This window comes from Lepidochelys kempii, chromosome 7, assembly GCF_965140285.1.
Source record: "Lepidochelys kempii isolate rLepKem1 chromosome 7, rLepKem1.hap1, whole genome shotgun sequence".
Lineage (NCBI taxonomy): Eukaryota > Metazoa > Chordata > Testudines > Cheloniidae > Lepidochelys > Lepidochelys kempii.
Window position 1 is genome coordinate 914401 of NC_136386.1, and position 14639 is coordinate 929039.

General features: G+C 67.4%; 2 protein-coding genes across 3 annotated transcripts; one reads left to right on the plus strand and one right to left on the minus strand.

Moving 5' to 3' along the window:
• Nucleotides 1-869: 869 nt before the first annotated feature.
• On the minus strand, nt 870-7524 carry RPUSD3 (RNA pseudouridine synthase D3). 2 transcript variants are annotated; one of them, XM_073350818.1, is made up of 9 exons: nt 7426-7524; nt 6044-6189; nt 5703-5747; nt 5401-5497; nt 4903-5010; nt 4549-4633; nt 4248-4374; nt 3895-4034; nt 870-3012 (listed from the first exon to the last, which is right to left on the minus strand). In XM_073350818.1, exons 1-9 carry the CDS (start codon nt 7491-7493, stop codon nt 2830-2832), a joined length of 999 nt encoding a protein of 332 aa, XP_073206919.1. In that variant the 5' UTR covers nt 7494-7524; the 3' UTR covers nt 870-2829. The 2 variants fall into 2 exon arrangements, with proteins under 2 accessions (XP_073206919.1, XP_073206920.1); XM_073350819.1 differs by lacking the exon at nt 4903-5010.
• A 2632-nt stretch (nt 7525-10156) lies between these two features.
• JAGN1 (jagunal vesicle mediated transporter 1) lies at nt 10157-13526 on the plus strand. Its single transcript, XM_078853526.1, is given in 4 exon segments — nt 10157-10216; nt 11217-11453; nt 12368-12408; nt 12411-13526. Coding segments are annotated over 3 exon segments (549 nt in total). The 5' UTR covers nt 10157-10216; nt 11217-11364; the 3' UTR covers nt 12830-13526.
• The last annotated feature ends 1113 nt before the right edge of the window (nt 13527-14639 follow it).

Consider the following 14639-nt stretch of genomic DNA (forward strand, 5'->3'; position numbering starts at 1 on the left):
TGGCCAGAGGGTCTGGAACTAGGAGTGCAGGGGTTTGACGTGGTTTCCATCATATCCAGGGTTTGCAGTTTGGCTCCATGGCTCAGTCCCCCCGTACACATTGCTCCAGTGCCCCTGCAAGCAGCCAGCCTTGGCACTGTTGGGGGGGGGCGGCGGACGACAGTGCAGACAGGCCAGGACCTGCCCCCTGATCCCTTCACCACAAGCTGCCCCCTAAGGAAGGCAGGGCCTGCCCCCCATCCCAATGGGCAAACCCTTGTTTTCACTGCATTGGGACCAGCTGTGGGCTGGGCTCTCCGCCCCAGTGCTGGATTGGATGGTTTCACAGCACCGCAGCAGGGTGGGGGACACAGAGCAGGGGACCGTCTCACACAACCTGAGCACACCCAAGGCTGCTCTGGGGGGCCATCCTGCCAGACCCTGTGCATTCAGCTTCCCTTTGTCTCAGTGGGGTGCAGCACCCTGACTTCACTGGCACAGACTCTGCCTGTTACCCCACAGCCCAGCTACCCGAGGCCCCCAGACCAGGGCTGAGCCCCCAGACTGCCCAGTGGGCACTCTGGGATACAGCTGACCTCTTCAGGGGCACTCCTCGTGAAAGCAGCCAGACAAGGGTTCTAAACCGGTCACTCTTAGTTACAGCCAAACAAAATAAAACCCTGCACAGAGCCCCCTGCCTCAGTTCCTCACCCTTCTGAATGGCCAAGATCGCCCCCTGCAGCTCATGCCTACTGTGAATCATGGGAGTGCCACTCTCCACCGGCTGGGCCTACAGGCAGAAATGGCCCTATGCTACCCCCATGTCCCTTTGGCCCTACTCTGGAAGCAGGGTTCCCAACCCTCCAGCATGGGCCTGGAATCTCCAAGAATTAAAGATGAAGCTTTAATTAAAGATTCTGTCATGTGATGAATACATGTAACCAGAACAGGCAGCCCTGCCTGCGAGCCCCTCAGTGTTTATAAACCCCACCTCCAACACCTGGCTCCTCAGCTGCTTCTGAGGATATTCAACTGCTCCAAGCCACTCCTTGCAGACTGTTCCCAGCACAAATACCCTCCTTAGCGTACCTGTTGTTCTAGCAGAGCCATCCCTGGGAGTACCACTGCCCCCCTTCTCCCTGGGCTGGAAGAGGCACCCTGACAGCCAAGGGCAAACTCCACCTACACAGAGCTGTCCAATGATCATGTTTTGTACATGGATTCCCCCAAATCTCCCCAGGAGGTACACTGGGAGTGCATACACCAGAAAACCAGAGCCCCCCGACAGCTGCATTTGCCCTTGCCTGGGAGGATTTGCCGTGGTTTGGATGCAGTCTAGGCATGTACACGTTTAAAACACAGAAAATACCCTAGTTCTAATGTACTGGCCCTGTTGCTCTAATGCCTCCAGCAGCAGGACACTGTGGCCATGAACATGGCACAAGGGGGTCTGCCCTCTTGGAAGAAGCCCCTGAAGGCCATGCTCACAGGCAGGGCCAGAGAAGCTGCCTCTCCAAGTGGCTTCTGCTCTCTGGCCAGGAAGAGGCCTGCAGGGCCATGGCCTCCAGCAGCCCGTCAGGGTTCACCTGGAAGCTGGGCCCTGCTCCCCTGCAGGTTGAGCTGAAGTGGGCCTGGGAGGGGTTACTGCTGCACCCCCCCCACCCCTGCCCCACAGGACAGCCTCACACATAAGCAGAGGGAAATTAACTGCGACTGCTCACGACTCCTTCGCAGGCTGGCAGCTCCTTGCAACAGCTTATTTCTAGTGGCAGCCAGTGCAAGGGCTTCTGGGACATGCTCACTGCTGCCATCTCCCCCTGTGAAACCTGCTGGTCTGGGGCTGATGGGGGCCTGCACCTCAGAGAGCCTTCCCTCCAGGCTGTCGCCCTGCCCACCCAGGCGCTGTTGCCGGCACACGCAGGGCGTTAAAGCTGCTCAAAGACACCCCTCCGCAGAGCGTGGGGTGAGGCGCTGTCGCTGCGTGGAGCGCCAGCGGGAGATGGGCTATGCTGTGCCCACACCCAGCTGGGCCAGCCCCAGGCTCGCTGCAGGGAGCGCCCCACAGGCACCGCTCTGCTCAGCCAGCTGACTAGTAAGCCCAGCCCCCCTAGCAGCAGGGAACCGCAGGGGCGTGGCTGGGGACACACTGGTTTGGTGTGAGTTGCAGATGGGGGGCAGCCGTGAGGGTCCTTCCTCCAAGGAGGGGCTGCCAATCCCAGCCGCTGGGGAGCACCCGACCCTGAACACCCATGACACAGGCAGCTCAGCAAGGAGACAGAGTGGGACGAGGGGTGGGCCAGGGAGGCCAAAGGCCCCTGCACAGGTGTGGCTGACAGAGCCAGAGGGAGCTACGAGACAAGACCCCAACCCACCGTTTGGCAAGTCTGGGATATGGTAACCAGGAGAAAAGCAGGAAAGGTCCCAAGAGGCAGAAGGATCAGTGCCCCCCACACCCCTGCCAGCTGCGGGACCGCCACTGTTTGGTCATATAAAGATCAGAGTGGCTAAACCCGAGAACCAGCCTGTTGGTGGCACAGAGCCCAGCGCACAGACTAGCTGGGGCACCGGGGGGCTGTCCTGCTGCACCCCCCCACCGAGAGGGAGGAGTCCGGAGCAGCGTCCTGCATGGAGCCTTCCAGGAAGAGGGGGAAAGGTGCATGTTCACGGCTATTCGGCCTTCCAAGAGACCATCCCTGCGGGGAGTCCCACCGGCGGGGATGCAGAGGAGACCCGAGCCTAGCAGCATCCCCGGGGTGAGTTCTGCTCCTTTCCCGGTTGGGAAACGCCCTCTCCCCCCCAGAGCTGGGCCCGCCTCTTGTTCAGTGGCCATTTGGGCCAGGGCGCGCCCCGTCACGGCACACTCTGGCTCCCAGGGAGTCCCAGCAGACGGAGCGTCTGGAGGAAGAAGGGTGGGGGCGGCGCGGTGAGACTAGCTGTCGGGAGGAGCAGCTGGTACAGGTGGAGATGCAGTGGCAGGCGATGCAGCAGCTCCTGAGTGAGGCGCAGCCTGCGGAGCAGCTGCTCGCCCAGGACCTGCCGAGAGAGAGAGAGAAATGAGGGCTCTTCGCTCCTGAGCCCCCGAGTCGTTGTCCCCCCCGGCACGGCAGGGATCCCCAACAGCGACTGAACGTGGCACTCAAAGGAAGTGAGCAGGGCCAGGCCCCAGCTCTGCCAGCTAGCAGCCCACAGAAGTGGGGAGAGGACATTGCTTTGTACAATCAGCGGCCGCCCGAGTGGGATCCTCAGCCCATCCCACACGACACAGGGCAGAGGCTGCAGGACCGGAGGCTGAAAACCCTCCTCTGAAGAGTGACTGAAGACTGGCATTGCTAGTGCGGACTGAGGTGAGTAAGAGGGGTCTGGAGAAGGAAGACAGGTTGATTGGACACGCCCAGCTACTAACACAGGGACTCTCAATGAAGTTCTAAACTGACAAATGGAAACACTGTCACACAATGCATAAGTCTTCTGTGGAAGTCACTGACACAGGATGGCCCTGAGGACACCAAGAAGGACTGGACGATAGGCAGCAAAGAAGGGATATTCAACCAGCTCCCAGAAACCAGGAGGAGGCCTAGTGTGAGGCAGGTCGTACCCCTTCCTTCGCAGCATCTGGTCTGGACGCTGGGCCAGGTGACCCCCAGGTCTCAGCCAGTCCGGCAAGTCCTTTGTTCACTCACTCCAAGGTACCCCTCACTCCTGACCCACAGCCCACTGCTATCCCAGCCCTGGCCCCCTTCATGGCAGGCCAGGCAAAGTGCTCTGCATGCTGGGCTGACCGGGGGGCTTTGCATGCAGAGCTCAGCAATGACGGGCCTCCCCTGAGACCAAGCCACAGCTCCAGCCCAAGCCGTGGGACCATGGTGTGCAACCAGCAAAGGGGTGCCCGGGGCGGGGTGGGGCAGAGCCCGGTACCTGTGTGTGGGGCAGAGCACTCCCCGCAGGCAGCAGGAAGGGCTCCCCCAGGACTCTGCCCACACGGGCAGAGTACACGTGGTCGCCCAGCGCAGGACACAGCAGCAGCGTCAGGTGCACCAGGAGCTGGCTGGGAAAGGCTGTGGCGAGGAGAGTGGGGGTTAATATGGGTACCGCGCCCCCACCCACGGGCAGCAAACGCACCCTCAGCCCCTCCTGCCCAAAGCCCCTCCCTGACAAGGATGGCAGGAGACCTCCCAGTTCAGCCCCTCACCCCCCAATCTGGGGCGCTGCTGGGCAGGGTTGTCAGGAAGAGCTGAAGACGGGGCTCCCTCACGGGGCCCATTCCCCACCTGTCATGGGCTGGAGCTGCACCAGGCTGCAGCCCGGAGCCGTGCCCAGCACCCTATAGTGGGTCAGGGTTTGCTTCACCTCCTTCCTCTCCACGCTGCGGCGGGACGGGCCAGCCACCGGCACCACCTGCAACCAGAGCAGAGCCACACGCTCAAGGGAAGGCTGGAGCCGGAGGGACGGGCCAGGCCCTGCAGCCATCCCCACCCTGGGGCCCCGCAGCCCTTTGCCCCCAGGACACAGCCTGCCCCACAGAGCTCTGCAGCCCCCCGGAACACACAGCCCAGTTCACCCTTTCCTTACCAGCTGCAGGTCCCCAACCTGCTCCAGCTTCAATCCTGTGTGGATTTCCCCCTCCACGGCAGCTGGGACCCCAGCTGTGACAGCACTGGGGGGAAGGAGAGGGGGTTACAGGGTGGCCGTACTCTCTGGGCTCCGGGGCTCACAATGGGCTGGGGTGGGAGCGGGGCAGAGAACGGGAGACGAGCGAGACGAGTCAGCGCCCTGGGGCTGCAGGACAGAGCAGTCTCCGGCGCACGGCCACGCGCCCTGCTGCGGGATGCGGGAGAGGGACGCTCCACTCGCCAGCCGGGGCAGGAGCACTCTGCAGGATGGAGCCCGCTCCCCGGTAAGTGGGAGGGGTGGGGTCTCACTCACCGGTAAGTGGCGGGGGGGCGCCCTGCTCTCCGGAGCTGCGTGAAGAATGCATGGAGCTGCCGCGTGGTGCCAGGGCAGCCGGAGAGAAGCACGAGGCCAGAGCTGTCCCTGGAGGACGGCGTCAGATTCAGTCCCATGGCACGGAGCCAGTGCCGGAGATGGGAACACAGCGCTGAGGTACGGAGAGGCAGCCCCCTGCTCCCCAGTGCCACGCCCTCCTCTCCCCGCCCCCCAGGGCCAACCCCTCCCTCTCCTGCCTGCCTCTTTGCACCCTCCCCACCCCCCAGCACCCTCCCCTGCCCTACCCCCGCCAGAGTCCTTCCCTGCCCAGCACCCTTCCCTTCCCTCCCCTACCCATGCCAACCAGGCCCCTGCCCTCCGATTCCCCCGCAAACCAGCCAGCTTCCTTCCCTCCCTCTCCTGCCCCATCCCAGCAACCAACCACCCATTCCTCCTCTCCGTGGGCAGCCAATCCCTGGCCTTTCCCCAGTCACTTACTTCCCGGCTGCTTTGACCACGTGGAGCTCATGGGGAAGGCTCAGCCTCTGGCTCAGATCTGGGAGCAGCGAAATCACACTCAGCTGCCCTGGACTGCCTGGGAGGGGAGTACAGGGAAGGAGCCATGAGCCTGGAGAGCCGGCCTGACCCCCCACCCCAAGTGTCACTCCTGTGGGTGGCCAGGGGAACACCCCCTGTACCCCCTGCTCCCCCGCAGGCCGGGAGTGGAGGGACGAGCCCCTTCCTCTGGGCGGCCTTGCAGTGCCCGGCGCATGTGGGAGACGTGGACCGCAAGCACTCACCGGTCACAGCCAGGCCTGGGGGCTTGCTGATGGCCACCAGTGGCCCTGAAACAAAGGAACAGGTGAGGTCAGGGAAGGCCGACCAGCCCTCCCCAGCGTCCCAGACCCCCTCTTCTGGGACGAAAGCCAGCCCAGACCCACGGCCAGACCCACGGCCACACCCCCTGCCCGTGGCCACACCCTGCTGCGCAGCCAGCCAGCGCCCTCCCGCCCAGGCCTCAGCAGGGCTGCTCTGCTGCCCCATCTCCCCGGCCGCCGCCGCCCCCCCACGCCCAGCGCCGCCCCCCCTCCACACCACACCCCCCCACGCCCAGCACCGACCCCTAGTGCCACCCCAGTACCTTCCCGGTACACAACCGCTGCCTCCAGCAGCCCCAGCGCCTCCTGCCGGCTCCACGGCCCCCCGGCTTGCCCCACGATGCTGCCTCTGCCCGGGCCACCGGCCGCCTGCCTCCCAGGGCCCCCCGGCCTCAGGGGCTGCTGGTACCTGGGGGGAGGAAGAGCCAGGGGAGCTGGGACCAAGCAGCAGAACCAGTGAGCCCGGCCTGCTGGGGTGGAGACGGGAACCCCCCCTTCCCTTCCCCCCGGCCCCCCGCTCCCCTGAACAGCCCCACACACAACCCCCCTGCTCCCCTCACAGCACCCCACAGCCCCCCTCCCCTCCACAAAGCCCCACCAGCTCCCCTTACAGCCCCCACACAAACCCCACTCCCCTCACAGCCCCCTCCCCTCCGCAGAGCCCCCCGCTCCCCTCACAGCCCCTTCCCCCCCACACAACCCCCCCTGCTCCCCTCACAGCCCCCTTCCCTTCCCCCCAGCCCCCCTGAACAGCCCCACACACAACCCCCCCACGCTCCCCTCACAGCCCCCGCTCCCCTCACAGCCCCTTCCCCCCACACACAACCCCCACTGCTCCCCTCACAGCCCCTTTCCCTTCCCCCCAACTCCCCTGAACAGCCCCACACATACAACCCCCCCACGCTCCCCTTACAGCCCCCCACAGCCCCCCTCCCCTCCACACAGCCCCCCCACAACCCCCTGCTTCCCTCCGCAGATCCCCCCCGCTCACAGCCCCCTCCCCCCACAGCACCCCACAGCCCCCCTCCCCTCCACAAAGCCCCACCAGCTCCCCTTACAGCCCCCACACAAACCCCGCTCCCCTCACAGCCCCCCTCCCCTCCGCAGAGCCCCCCGCTCCCCTCACAGCCCCTTCCCCCCCACACAACCCCCCTGCTCCCCTCACAGCCCCCTTCCCTTCCCCCCAGCCCCCCTGAACAGCCCCACACACAACCCCCCCACGCTCCCCTCACAGCCCCCACTCCCCGCAGAGCCCCCCGCTCCCCTCACAGCCCCTTCCCCCCACACACAACCCCCCCTGCTCCCCTCACAGCCCCTTTCCCTTCCCCCCAACCCCCCTGAACAGCCCCACACACACAACCCCCCCCTGCTCCCCTCACAGCCCCCTTCCCTTCCCCCCAGCCCCCCTGCTCCCCTGAACAGCCCCACACACAACCCCCCCACGCTCCCCTCACAGCCCCCCTCCCCCCACAACCCCCCCACGCTCCCCTCACAGCCCCCCTCCCCCCACAACCCCCCCACGCTCCCCTCACAGCCCCCCTCCCCCCACACAACCCCCACTGCTCCCCTCACAGCCCCTTTCCCTTCCCCCGGCCCCCCCACTCCCCGCACAGCCCCCTCCCCACATCCTCCCCCGCCCCCTCACCAGGCCCGGGCGCTGCAGGCCGCGCGGGGGCCCCCCCCCGCGCAGAGAAGGAATCGGGGCGCCGCCATTTAGCGCGTGCGCGGTGCCGGGCGGGGGCTGGAGAGACGGAAATGCCCCCCCCGCCCCGCCCCCGGGCTCGCCCGCCCCCGGGCAGCCCCCCCCGCCCCGCCCCGCCCCGCCCCGCCCCCGGGCTCGCCCGCCCCCCCCCCCGCCCCGCCCCCGGGCAGCCCCCCCGCCCCGCCCCGCCCCGCCCCCGGGCTCGCCCGCCCCCCCCCGCCCCGCCCCCGGGCAGCCCCCCCCGCCCCGCCCCGCCCCCGGGCTCGCCCCGCCCCCCCCCCGCCCCCGGGCAGCCCCCCCCCGCCCCGGGCAGCCCCCCACTTCCATCGACCCAGAGGGGACCGGGACCGTCCGGGAGCCGCCGAGCTGCGCCCCAGCGCGGCCGGGCCGGGGCAACAGCGACCAGCCCGCGGGCGGGGCAGGGCAATAGCAAGCAACCCAGGGCAATAGCGAGCAGCCTGGGGCAACAGGGAGCAGCCCGCGGGCGGGGCGGGGCAACAGGGAGCAGCCCGTGGGCAGGGCAGGGCAACAGCGACCAGCCCGCGGGCGGGGCGGGGCAATAGCAAGCAGCCCGGGGCAATAGTGAGCGCCCGGGGCAACAGAAAGCAGCCCGCGGGCGGGGTGGGGCAATAGCGAGCAGCCCAGGGCAATAGGGAGCAGTCCGCGGGCGGGGCGGGGCAATAGCGAGCAGCCCAGGGCAATAGCGAGCAGTCCGGGGGCGGGGCGGGGCAATAGCGAGCAGCCTGGGGCAATAGCGAGCAGGCTGCAGGCGGGGTGGGGCAATAGCGAGCAACCCGGTACAACAGCGAGCAGCTCGCGGGCGGAGCGGGGCAATAGCGAGCAGTCCGGGGCAATAGTGAGCAGGCCGCAGGCGGGGTGGGGCAATAGCGAGTAGCCTGGGGCAACAGCGACCAGCCCACGGGCGGGGCGGAGCAACAGCGACCAGCCCACGGGCGGGGCGGAGCAACAGCGACTAGCCCGGGGCAATAGTGAGCGCCCGGGGCAACAGAAAGCAGCCCGCGGGCGGGGTTGGGCAATAGCGAGCAGCCCAGGGCAATAGGGAGCAGTCCGCGGGCGGGGCGGGGCAATAGCGAGCAGCCCAGGGCAATAGCGAGCAGTCCGGGGGCGGGGCAGGGCAATAGCGAGCAGGCTGCAGGCGGGGTGGGGCAATAGCGAGCAGTCCGGTACAACAGCGAGCAGCCCGCGGGCGGAGCGGGGCAATAGCAAGCAGTCCGGAGCAATAGCGAGCAGGCCGCAGGCGGGGCAGGGCAATAGCGAGTAGCCTGGGGCAATAGCAAGTAGCCTGGGGCAACAGCGAGCAGCCCGCGGGCGGGGCGGGGTAATAGCAAGCAGCCCGGGGCAATAGCGAGCAGGCTGTGGGCGGGGTGGGGCAATAGCGAGCAGGCTGTGGGCGGGGCGGAGCAGCAGCGAGCAGCCCGCGGGTGGGGCGGGGCAACAGCGAGCAGCGCAGGGCAATAGCGAGCAGCCCGGGGTAACAGCGAGCAGCCCGGGGGCGGGGCGGGGCAATAGCGAGCAGCCTGGGGCAATGGCGAGCAGGCTGCGGGGGGGATGGGGCAATAGTGAGCAGCCCGGGGCAACAGCGAGCAGCCCGTGAGCGGGGCAGGGCAATAGCAAGCAACCCAGGGCAATAGCGAGCAGCCTGGGGCAAGAGCGACCAGCCCGCGGGCGGGGCGGGGCAAGAGCGAGCAGCCCGCGGGCAGGGCGGGGCGGGGCAATAGCAAGCAGCCCAGGGCAATAGCGAGCAGCCCGCGGGCGGGGCGGGGCAATAGCGAGCAGCCCGGGGCAATAGCGAGCAGTCCGGGGGCGGGGCGGGGCAATAGCGAGCAGCCCGGGGCAATAGCGAGCAGGCTGCGGGCGGGGTGGGGCAATAGCGAGCAGTCCAGTACAACAGCGAGCAGCCCGTGGGCGGAGCGGGGCAATAGCGAGGAGTCCGGGGCAATAGCGAGCAGGCCGCAGGCAGGGCGGGGCAATAGCGAGTAGCCTGGGGCAACAGCGAGCAGCCTGTGGGCGGGGCGGGGCAATAGTGAGCAGCCCGGGGCAAGAGCGAGCAAGCTGTGGGCGGGGTGGGGCGGGGCAATAGCGAGGAGCCCGGGGCAACAGTGAGCAGCCCGTGGGTGGTGCAGGGCAATAGCAAGCAGCCCAGGGCAACAGCGAGCAGCCCGCGGGCGGGCCGGGGCAATAGCGAGCAACCCGGGGCAAGAGCGAGCAGCCTGGGGCAACAGCGAGCAGCCCGCGGGCGGGCCGGGGCAATAGCGAGCAGCCCGGGGGCGGGGCAATAGCGAGCAGCCTGGGGCAACAGCGAGCAGCCCGCGGGCGGGCCGGGGCAATAGCGAGCAGCCCGGGGGCGGGGCAATAGCGAGCAGCCCGCGGGCAGGGCGGGGCAATAGCGAGCACGCCCCGGGCTCCTCCCCCTGGCAGAGACCACGCCCCGGGCTCCTCCCCCTGGCAGAGACCACGCCCCCGGCACCTCCCCCGGGCAGGGCCCACGCCCCCGGGTCCTCCCCCTGGCAGAGACCACGCCCCCGGGTCCTCCCCTGTCGCGTCCTGGGCACGAGGCACAATCCTACATCCGGGCCTCCCGTGGTGGAGACGAGCCCGCCTCAGGGTAACCATAGAGTTGGCCTCCCGCGAGCAAGAAGGGACTGACGCACACCATAGAGAATAACGCCGAGGTGATAGAGTGTCCTGGGCACGCCGGCTCCGTCCGTGGCAGGTGGGGGAGCCCCAGCCATGGGCTGTGTGCGGGGGGGGGGGAGCCCCAGCCATGGGCTGTGTGCGGGGGGGGGGGTTGGCTGGGGGAGGGAGGGGGGGGAGCCCCAGCCATGGGCTGTGTGGGGGGGGGGGTTGGCTGGGGGAGGGGGGGGAGCCCCAGCCATGGGCTGTGTTCAGAGGGGGGGGGTTGGCTGGGGGAGGGAGGGGGAGCCCCAGCCATGGGCTGTGTTCAGAGGGGGGGGGTTGGCTGGGGGAGGGGGGGGTTGGCTGGGGGAGGGAGGGGGAGCCCCAGCCATGGGCTGTGTTCGGGGGGGTGGGGGGTTGGCTGCGGGAGGGAGGGGGGGGAGCCCCAGCCATGGGCTGTGTTCAGAGGGGGGGGGTTGGCTGGGGGAGGGAGGGGGAGCCCCAGCCATGGGCTGTGTGCTGGGGGGTGGGGGGTTGGCTGGGGGAGGGAGGGGGGGGAGCCCCAGCGATGGGCTGTGTTCAGAGGGGGGGGGGGTTGGCTGGGGAGGGAGGGGGGGGAGCCCCAGCCATGGGCTGTGTGCTGGGGGTGGGGGGTTGGCTGGGGAGGGAGGGGGGGGAGCCCCAGCCATGGGCTGTGTTCAGAGGGGGGGGGGGTTGGCTGGGGGAGGGAGGGGGGGGAGCCCCAGCCATGGGCTGTGTTTGGGGGGGTGGGGGGTTGGCTGGGGGAGGGAGGGGGGGAGCCCCAGCCATGGGCTGTGTTCAGAGGGGGGGGGGAGGAGGGGGAGCCCCAGCCATGGGCTGTGTGCTGGGGGGTGGGGGTTGGCTGGGGGAGAGAGGAGGGGGAGCCCCAGCCATGGGCTGTGTTCAGAGGGGGGGGGTTGGCTGGGGGAGGGAGGGGGGGGGAGCCCCAGCCATGGGCTGTGTGCTGGGGGTGGGGGGTTGGCTGGGGGATGGAGGGGGAGTCCCAGCCATGGGGGGTGGCTGCCTGCGGTCACAGGATCCATGTAATCTCGTGTGTTTTCACTTGTGGCACCCAGCTGGGCCTGCCCGGGATTCCTGCCCTGTTCCCCCAGCGTGATTCGGGGCACAGAGCTCCTGTGGGTACTGGTGTCCGTACCCCAAACGGCAGCGTGCCCCCCGGCTCACCCCACCCATCTCTCTGGCAGGTTTGGGGTGCCTAGCGCAATGGCCTCCCGTGCGGGCCCCCGGGCTGAGGGCACTGATGGGAGTGACTACCAGCATCGCGAGAGGGTGGCCTCCCATTACCAGATGAGGTAGGTCTGAGTGCAGGCTGGGTTGAGCCCCTTGAGTCCTTGCACCCTATTCTGAGTCCCTGCCCAGTGAGCTGGGGGAGGGTGCGGAGCTGCCCAGCAGGGCCGAGCTGGTGTCCATGAATGGCTGGGCATTCCCTGGGCCCTGGAATACGTCTGTCCCCAGGGCACTGTGTGCTGGGATTCAAGGGGTCACTGGACCTGTCTGAGCAGCTGAAGGTCCAAGCCAGGGCAGGGTGTGTGTGTCCAGGGCAGGTCTCTTATGCTGCAGTGCAGCCTCCTCCCTGCCCAGCCCACGGGAAAGCCAGAGGTGCTGTGCACACCAGCTCTGGGTCACGAGCAGCTCACACCAGAGTGAGCATTGTAGGCTAATGCCCTGCTCCCATGGCCATAGGTGTTCCCGCCACAAACCAGGCTGCTTGTGGCTGTGGCTGGCAGGGGGCAGAGGGCCAGAGAGCGCCCGGGCTGACCTGCAGTTTAATTCTGTTGTGCTTGTCCTGGAGCACTCTGCCCCGAGCCCCAGTCAGGTGGGGAGGCCCCCCGTCTGCCAGGGGAAGTGGCTCAGTCAGGCTTCACACCCAGCAGCTGCTTCCCCCGGGACCTACTCAGAGGAATCTGCCCTTCCTGCCGGGTTCACCCTGCTCCGTAGCCTTCAGGCTAGTGCTCCAGGATCACGCACTGCTGGTGACTTCAGCTGTACCCCAGGGAGACACATGCTGCCAGGGCTGGTTTGCAGCCTTGCTCTGTTGGGGTCCTGGGGCCCAGCTGAGGTTCAGGCAGGCTTCAGGCTCTGTCCACAGCTCTTGGCAGCCTGACTGCCACCTCTCCTGTCTGAGTCCTTCCTGCCCAGCCCCCTTGGCAAAGCCAGGGAGCCCATCGAAGTGCCAGCCTGAGCCTGGCTTTCTCCCTCTCTGCAGTGTGGCCCTGAAGTCCGAGATAAAGAAGCTGATCTATGTGCAGGGGCCATCTGGCTGCTGCTCCTGGCCCAGATGTGTGTGGCTCACCTGAAGCTGCTGCCCCATGACCAGGTGGCCATGCCTTACCAGTGGGAGTACCCCTATCTGCTCAGCATCATCCCCTCTCTCTTCGGCCTCATGTCCTTCCCCCGCAACAACATCAGCTACCTGGTGCTGTCCATGATCAGCACAGGCCTGTTCTCGGTGGCACCCCTCATCTACGGCAGCATGGAGATGTTCCCCATGGCGCAGCAGCTCTACCGCCACGGCAAGGCCTACCGCTTCATCTTCGGCGTCTCCGCCGTCTCCGCCATGTACCTGCTGCTGCTGGTGGCGGCACAGGTGCATGGCTGGCAGCTCTACTACAGCAAGAAGCTCCTGGACTCCTGGTTCGCCAGCACGCAGGAGAAGAAGAGGAAATGAAGAGGGGCTGGGGGCCACACACCTGCGTGATTTGGGGGTGGGGGGTGCCACATCCCCAGGGGGCTGGATGGCACCATGGTGGGGGTCCCCACTTTTGGGCAGCTCTGCTGTAAACACTGAAAGCTCCCTATAGACTGGGCTGCCCTGCCAGGCAGCCAGCCAGAGTGTGCTCAGGGCCCCTCTAACCCTAGCCCTGGCTGCAGCGACTGAACATGGGCCAGAGCTGGGTAGGGGGCAGTCCTCATGCGACCAGGGTCCCCTCACCAGAAGTCCCCGGCAGCACTCGGCTTTGGTGGCCTCTGCCCGGTTGGCTGGGATGAGAGGGGCCCAGGTGTGGCACAAGGGGGGCAGCCACCAGCCCTTACTGATCTCCCCATTTCATGGAGCAGAAAGGTGCCCTGACCCCAGTGCCTCTGCCCTGAAGTCTGATGACATGGCACAGCCCCAGGGCTGCAGACGCTGGTTGGCGTGGCACTGCCCACAGTGGCTTGTGCTGGGCTGATGTTTGTGTCTGAGGCCCAGTCTGCACCAGTGCCCTGCTCGGATTGCCCTGGGGGCATGCAGGTTTCTCCCTTCCCCCGCAGCCGGGTGCATTCCGTCCTCTGCCAGGGAATGAACAGCTCCAGGTCACCAGCGAGCCAGTGGTCTCAGGCCAGGTGCCCCAGCGATGGGATGAAATAAGAGCCGCCTTGCTGAACATGTAGCCTCCAGCACTCTGTCTTCCAGGGGGTGGGGGAAGGTGCAGATGCCCCTCACTGCCCTGCATTGATTTGTGTCCCTTAGCTGCTCCCGAATCTGTCCTGCTGCTGGGTTCCCAGAAACCCTGGGAATGGCAGTGCCTAGACCCCTGCTGATCTTGGTTGCCAGGTGCTGGATTCCCCATTGTCTTCCCCAGGCTCCACTGATAGGGGGATTGAGGCCCAAGCAGCTGGGGATACCTCCCTCTGTCTGCTAGCCTGCCCCAGAGCACACAGCCCCCTCCCCCTCCCTGCAACAATGTATAGGGGAAACTGAGGCATGCAGGCTTCATACCAATGTTACAGACTTCTCCCTAAGTGGTGCTGGGGGCTGGGCTGTTTGCTGTCAAACAAGGGCCTCCCTGCCAGCTCTGTGTCTGGGGGATGCCGTGCCTCAGGCTGCCCACCCAGCAGGACCTCCAGGACAGAGCCCAGCTGCCACGTGGGCCCGGAATGGAGGTGAGCGTGTGAGGAGCAGGCTGCAGCTGCACGTGCCACCCAGCTGTGTGGGTTTCTGTGCAGGCTGCCGCAGTCTCACAGGAAGCCTGAAATAAACAGGTCAACCGCCGTGTTCCCATTGTCCCAGCTGCCTGCTCGCACGCAGTGCCCTGGACGGGGGCGGCAATGGGGACACAGGGAGGTTTCTGGGGGATGGGCTGTCCTGGGCCAGCGCCCTGGGCGGGGGCAATGGGGACACAGGGAGGTTTCTGGGGCACGGGCTGTCCTGGGCCAGCGCCCTGGGCGGGGGCAATGGGGACACAGGGAGGTTTCTGGGGGATGGCCTGTCCTGGGCCAGCGCCCTGGGCGGGGGCAATGGGAACACAGGGAGGTTTCTGGGGGATGGGCTGTCCGGGGCCAGCACCCTGGGGAGGGGGCAATGGGGACACAGGGAGGTTTCTGGGGCATGGGCTGTCTGGGGCCAGCGCCCTGGGCGGGGGCGGCAGTGGGGACACAGGGAGCTTTCTGGGGCACGGGCTGTCCTGGGCCAGCGCCCTGGGCGGGGGCAATGGGGACACAGGGAGGTTTCTGGGGATGGGCTGTCGAGGGCCAGCGCCCTGGGCGGGGGCAATGGG

Bases quoted from the DNA above. Each gene is read 5' to 3' on its own strand.
- RPUSD3 (XM_073350818.1), bottom strand. From the start codon at position 7,493: ATGGCGGCGCCCCGATTCCTTCTCTGCGCGGGGGGGGGCCCCCGCGCG. The intron at 4,035-4,247 runs GTGGGGAATGGG...TCCTCGCCACAG, and splicing joins GCAGCTCCAGCCCATGACAG to CCTTTCCCAGCCAGCTCCTG. The intron at 3,013-3,894 runs GTACCGGGCTCT...CTCTCTCGGCAG, and splicing joins GTGCTCTGCCCCACACACAG to GTCCTGGGCGAGCAGCTGCT.